Below are 6000 nucleotides of genomic sequence, written 5' to 3'. Positions count from 1 at the left end.
TACTGATCCTGTGGTCTTAATTTTATAAAAAGATCTAAAGAATTTTTAAAAATCTTGTCAATAATACCTTGAAATTGCTTTTTTGCTATTTTCTTGGTTATCTTTAATTGCATTACCAAAATGGACAAAAATTGTGATGGCAGCTTCGGTTTGTTTAATATTTGCTTGTTCCGGATTTGAAATGCAACTATACATAGTGGAGAGGATAGAGCAAACCATATTAGAAAATAAATTAAAAATAAAGATAAAAATAAATGAGGAAAAAATGTTTTTTAATAAATTATTCATTTTTAAATAAAAGTTTTAATTTATAATATTTAATGGATTGATTCAATTTTAATAAAAATCATCCATTAAATATTTAATAATATAATTCACAATCTTTTTTTTTTGAATGGTTAAAACCAGTTTTAAAATCATTCCTATCTTATCAAATTAATAGTGTCATTTTATTTTATTTATTGTAGTATTATTAAAATGTAGTATTATTAATATAGTACTTTTTTTTTACTTGGTTATAACTAGGGGTTATAATTTAGTTTATCATTAGAAAAAACGGCTTTGTATAGCTTTGGGGTCGAATAGTCACTTATTGAAATCAAATTCATTGTTTTAGTTCATTTTTTTTTTTTTTTTAGTACACCGAACGTGAGTTTTGTGAGACTATTTGTTAATATGCCGGATGGAATTACTTGGTCAAAACGATGACCGAATGTGAGTGTTGTGAGTCTATTTGGTAATGTGCCGGGTAGAACTACTTGGTTAAAATCATGACCGAATGTGAGTGTTGTGAGACTATTTGGTAATGTGCCGGGTAGAATTACTTGGTTAAAATTAGTACCGAATTTGAGTGTTGTGAGACTATTTGGTAATGTGTCGGGTAGAACTACTTGGTTAAAATCATGACCGAATGTGAGTGTTGTGAGACTATTTGGTAATGTGCCGGGTGAAACTACTTGGTTAAATTTAAAATCGAATGTGAGTGTTGTGAGACTATTTGGTAATGTGTTGGGTAGAACTACTTGGTTAAAATAATGACCGAATGTGAGTGTTGTGAGACTATTTGGTAATGTGCCGGGTAGAATTACTTGGTTAAAATTAGTACCGAATTTGAGTGTTGTGAGACTATTTGGTAATGTGTCGGGTAGAACTAATTGGTTAAAATTACGACCGAATTTGAGTGTTGTGAGACTATTTGGTAATGTGCCGGGTGAAACTACTTGGTTAAATTTAGAATCGAATGTGAGTGTTGTGAGACTATTTGGTAATGTGCCGGGTGAAACTACTTTGTTAAATTTAAAACCGAATGTGAGTGTTGTGAGACTATTTGGTAATGTGTTGGGTAGAACTACTTGGTTAAAATAATAACCGAATGTGAGTGTTGTGAGACTATTTGGTAATGTGCCGGGTGAAACTACTTTGTTAAATTTAAAATCGAATGTGAGTGTTGTGAGTCTATTTGGTAATGTGCCGGGTAGAATTACTTGGTTAAAATTAGTACAGAATTTGAGTGCTGTGAGACTATTTGGTAATGTGCCGGGTGAAACTACTTGGTTAAAATAATGACCGAATGTGAGTGTTGTGAGACTATTTGGTAATGTGTTGGGTAGAACTACTTGGTTAAAATCATGACCGAATGTGAGTGTTGTGAGACTATTTGGTAATGTGCCGGGTGGAATTACTTGGTCAAAACGATGACCGAATGTGAGTGTTGTGAGACTATTTGGTAATGTGCCGGGTAGAATTGCTCGATTAAAATATTCACCGAATGTGAGTGTTGTGAGACTATTTGGTAATGTGCCGGGTGGAATTACTTGGTTAAAACGATGACCGAATGTGAGTGTTGTGAGACTATTTGGTAATGTACCGGGTGGAATTACTTGGTTAAAAGAATAATCGAATGCGAGTGTAGTAATTGTGTTTGGTAAAGTTGTTAGAGTTAGCATTTCAGAAGAACCGTGCAAATATAAAATTGTCAAAAATGGTGGATATTCATCTTTATCTGGTAGTGGATCACTACGCCAGTTAAGTGTTGTTATATATGATTTATTTTTAAACTTGCTAAAACCTGATATATCAAGAAATTGAACACTATGTTTAATAAACTTTAAAATATGTTTATGAATTTCATTTCTTAAAAATATATTATTCCAAACTATATATAATAATCTATAATAAATGGTTAAAAAGAGAAAAAACTAATTAATATACTTTTAATTAATCTATTATTTATATTTATTTTATGTATTGTATTATATTGTATTATACTTACCTATCACTAATATTATAGCTGTTTTTTAACTCTTCATTTACGCGAAAGTTAATTAGAGATGATAGTAGTTTATTCATTGTTAGTATAAAAATTAATGAATAAAATTAACATTTATTTTTTATAAATTGAATTTTTTAAACAAAATGTAAAATTTTTTGATAAAATTTTTTTTTTTTAACCCTTAAAATTGAAGAAATTTTTTTTTTCAAACCTTAAAGTTGAAGAAAAAAAAAATTTTCTTATAAATTTTTTCTTATAAATTTTTTAATAAATTTTTTAAAAAAAAGCAAAATGTTTTTTTGTGATAATAAATAAAAAATATGATTTTGAGTTAAAATAAATAAATATATTATTAAAATATATTTATTTTAAAGTTTATAAAAAATTAATATATTATTTATTATTTATATTCTTTGAGTTTTGGATTATGGAATGCAATATTACAAAATTCATGGAGGAGCACTTTTCACTTTTTTTAGAACTAGCGAAGCTATAGGGATGGTAAATATCTTACACCATTTTTACCATTATTATTATTATTACTATTATTATTATAATTATAATTATTATTATCATTGTTATCATTGTTAACAATCATATAGCAATAATAATAACAATAATAACAATATCAATAATAATAATAGTAAACAATCATTAGAGTCAGATCCATTAGTTTTAGAGATTCTTAGAAGGGATAAAGAACAAACTGAAAGAGAAAAAGCAAGAAAAGCTCTCAGAAAAGAGGTATTAGATTTTGAAAGAGAAATCAGAGAATCTGAACGTTCAGAAAGATTAATCAGAGAAAGAGAACGTTTAGAAGCTATAGAAAGAGAAAGAATCTTAAGAGAGCATCAAGAATGGGAACGTACCCAATACTTATTAAGAAATGAAAGAGAACGTCAAGAAAGGGTACGTCAACAACAATTAGAGACTGAAAGAATTGAAAGGGAGAGAATAGAAAGAGAAAGAGTTGCAAGAGAGCAACAAGAATGGGAACGTACCCAATATTTATTAAGAATCGAAAGAGAACGTCAAGAAAGGGTACGTCAAGAACAATTAGAGAGAGAAAGAAGAGAAAGAGAAAGAGTTGCAATTTCTATATGTGTGTGGGTTTGTTGTTGTTGTTGCTGTTTTAAAATAATATATTAATTTACCTACTTGCTCTCGAAAGGTTTTAAATATATTTCAGTACTGTTAAAATTATTATTATTATTGATTAAATATGCTATAGTTTGCATTATTATAATTATTTATGTGTGTTTGTTGTGCATTGAAAAAAATAAAATAAAAAAATTGAAAAAATTAAAAAAAATAAAATTATTATAATTTAAAAATCTAAATTATAATATAATATACAGGTATAAATAAAGCACATTATAATAAATAATATTTATTTTTTAAATTTTTTATTTATTTTTATTATATAAATTTAAATTTTAAATTTAGTTGTTTATAATAAAATAATGTTTATGGTGGTGCAATATTTTTAGAAAAAAAAAAAAATTAAAATAAAAAAAATTAATTTTAAATTTTTTATGTTTTTTTTTTTTTTATTAAATTTATCATCATTTATTGGATGAACTATAATATAAATAACAACATACAATAATAGTAATAATAATAGGAATAATAAAATGGAGAAACAAATATATATTAAGAATATAAGATTCAACATACAATGCAACTTCAAAACAGTTTGAATTTAGAACTTATTGTTCCAAAGAACTTTAAAACTAATAATGTTAGTTACTGCAAAAATTTTTCATTACCCTCTGCATATCATTTAAGAGTTGCTGAATCAAAAGGTACACATCATCAAACCGATTGATTTATGAACAGTCTTCAAGAAAGAATAAAGATTATAAACTATGCAATTACGATTTCAAAGATTTTTTATTATTCCTCAATGTTTGAAGGTCTTAGCGCGCCCTACCCTGCTCATGTAAATGATCATATAGAAAGTATTCAATCAACTGGAATAATAGATTACTTTTTCAACAATCACCAAAGCAGCTCCATATTTCGAGAACATAAAATCGGATTTGTTTTTATAACTCATCTCAAAACATTAGATACTATTAATACTCAACAACAACAACAGCATAGTTCAAAAGAGAGAAACCAAAATATTATTATTATGATAGAATTTTCAATTTCGTATTCACCTTATTTAAATATTCTTTATATATTCGGAAGATATTGGGAAGTTTATAGGTTTAAGAAGGAATCTTTAGGTTTTTTAGCTACTTTAAACATGTATATACAAGTAAATCAATATTTGAAAAGCAAGAAGTTATTAGTCCAGGAACGGTGCATTTAAATGTTAACTTTACAATGTCATTTAAAGAGATTGATTTCTTAGTTCAAGCCTTAGAATTTGCATCAAATCATGGTGAAAGTTTTTACCACTTTATACATTTGTCGTCGTATCTGGTGAATGGAAGCATAGAAGCAATTAACCAAAATGTTTGAACGTCGTTGGTTAAGCAGCATTAATATAGTCAATCTGGCAAAATATCATTCAATAGTAAAAGAAAACAATTAGATTTAGGTCAATGTAATACCGATCAAGGAAATTCAGTAAAATAGTTAATAATAAATAATATATATTAATTAAATAAATTTTTTTATTTTTATTATACCTTTTTTAGAGTACAATTAAAATAATAATTTTTAAAAATATTATAAATATAATTCTTTTTTTTTTTATATTTCTGTATATGTATTTATTTTTTTTAATTAATTTATCTGATGTGTTTATAAATAATATTTTTTTATTTTTAAATATATATATATTTCCTGTTTTTTTTAGTTTAAAAAGTGTTTAATAGAAATGATTTTTTTTATAGGATTTTATTAAAATTATTTAATCTGAACTGAAATCGGTACTGATGGAGTTATATAAGGACCAATTAAACCTGTATGTATTGGAAAGCAATTGACTGTGACCTGCTACTGATCCATGTGGTCTTAATTTTATAAAATCTTGTCAATAATACCTTGAAATTGCTTTTTTGCTATTTTCTTGGTTATCTTTAATTGCATTACCATAATGGACAAAAATTGAGATGGCAGCTTCGGTTTGTTTAATATTTGCTTTTTCCGGATTTGAAATGCGACTATACATTGTGGAGAGGTTAGAGCAAACCATATTAGAAAATAAATTAAAAATAAAGATAAAAATAAATGAGGAAAAAATGTTTTTTAATAAATTATTGATTTTTAAATAAAAGTTTTAATTTATAATGGTGATATGATTGTAAATTATATTATTAAATATTTAATGGATATTATTTTTATTAAAATTGATAATTATTATGGTGAAACGTGATAAATATAAATATAAAATTATATAATTTATTAAAAAATTTTAAAATTAAAAAAAAAATAAATATAATAAAATGAAAAAGAAATTAATAATTATGAAGTTTATTTTGTGATGATTTTTTTTAAAATAAATATATGTTAGTTTTATGTAATAATGATTGGTTACTATTATTATGAAGTTTTTTGTGATGATTTTTTTTTTAAATAAATATATGTAAATTTTATGTAATAATATTTTATTCAATTTCTATTTATTATATGATTGTAATTAAAAATTAAAAAAAAATACATACAATGAGGTTAAATAATATTATTATAATATATGAACATCATATGCCACATTACAATGACATATAAAAAGGATATGTTTAATTTTTTTTTTGAAAAAAAAATAAAAAATT

At 24.8% G+C, this 6000-nt stretch overlaps 5 protein-coding genes across 5 annotated transcripts; 2 read left to right on the top strand and 3 right to left on the bottom strand.

Moving 5' to 3' along the window:
- Positions 1-57: 57 nt before the first annotated feature.
- Positions 58-219, bottom strand: DICPUDRAFT_148913 (uncharacterized protein; the record flags this gene model as incomplete). Its single annotated transcript, XM_003285004.1, has 1 exon — positions 58-219. The coding sequence occupies one exon, from the start codon at positions 217-219 to the stop codon at positions 58-60; it is 162 nt and encodes a 53-aa protein (XP_003285052.1).
- Positions 220-472: 253 nt separating this feature from the next.
- On the bottom strand, positions 473-2349 carry DICPUDRAFT_76012 (uncharacterized protein; the record flags this gene model as incomplete). The annotated part of the gene is made up of 3 exons (XM_003285003.1): positions 473-499; positions 693-2169; positions 2273-2349. The coding sequence occupies 3 exons, from the start codon at positions 2347-2349 to the stop codon at positions 473-475; spliced, it is 1581 nt and encodes a 526-aa protein (XP_003285051.1).
- Positions 2350-2704: 355 nt separating this feature from the next.
- Positions 2705-3659, top strand: DICPUDRAFT_76011 (uncharacterized protein; the record flags this gene model as incomplete). Its single annotated transcript, XM_003285030.1, has 3 exons — positions 2705-2773; positions 2933-3374; positions 3631-3659. The coding sequence occupies 3 exons, from the start codon at positions 2705-2707 to the stop codon at positions 3657-3659; spliced, it is 540 nt and encodes a 179-aa protein (XP_003285078.1).
- Positions 3660-4103: 444 nt separating this feature from the next.
- DICPUDRAFT_76010 (uncharacterized protein) lies at positions 4104-4861 on the top strand (the record flags this gene model as incomplete). Its single annotated transcript, XM_003285029.1, has 2 exons — positions 4104-4528; positions 4801-4861. 2 exons carry the CDS (start codon positions 4104-4106, stop codon positions 4859-4861), a joined length of 486 nt encoding a protein of 161 aa, XP_003285077.1.
- A 277-nt stretch (positions 4862-5138) lies between these two features.
- Positions 5139-5423, bottom strand: DICPUDRAFT_148909 (uncharacterized protein; the record flags this gene model as incomplete). The annotated part of the gene is made up of 2 exons (XM_003285002.1): positions 5139-5241; positions 5272-5423. 2 exons carry the CDS (start codon positions 5421-5423, stop codon positions 5139-5141), a joined length of 255 nt encoding a protein of 84 aa, XP_003285050.1.
- Positions 5424-6000: the final 577 nt, after the last annotated feature.

This window comes from Dictyostelium purpureum (assembly GCF_000190715.1).
Source record: "Dictyostelium purpureum unplaced genomic scaffold DICPUscaffold_37, whole genome shotgun sequence".
NCBI lineage: Eukaryota > Evosea > Eumycetozoa > Dictyosteliales > Dictyosteliaceae > Dictyostelium > Dictyostelium purpureum.
This window is presented reverse-complemented; position numbering and strand designations above follow the sequence as displayed.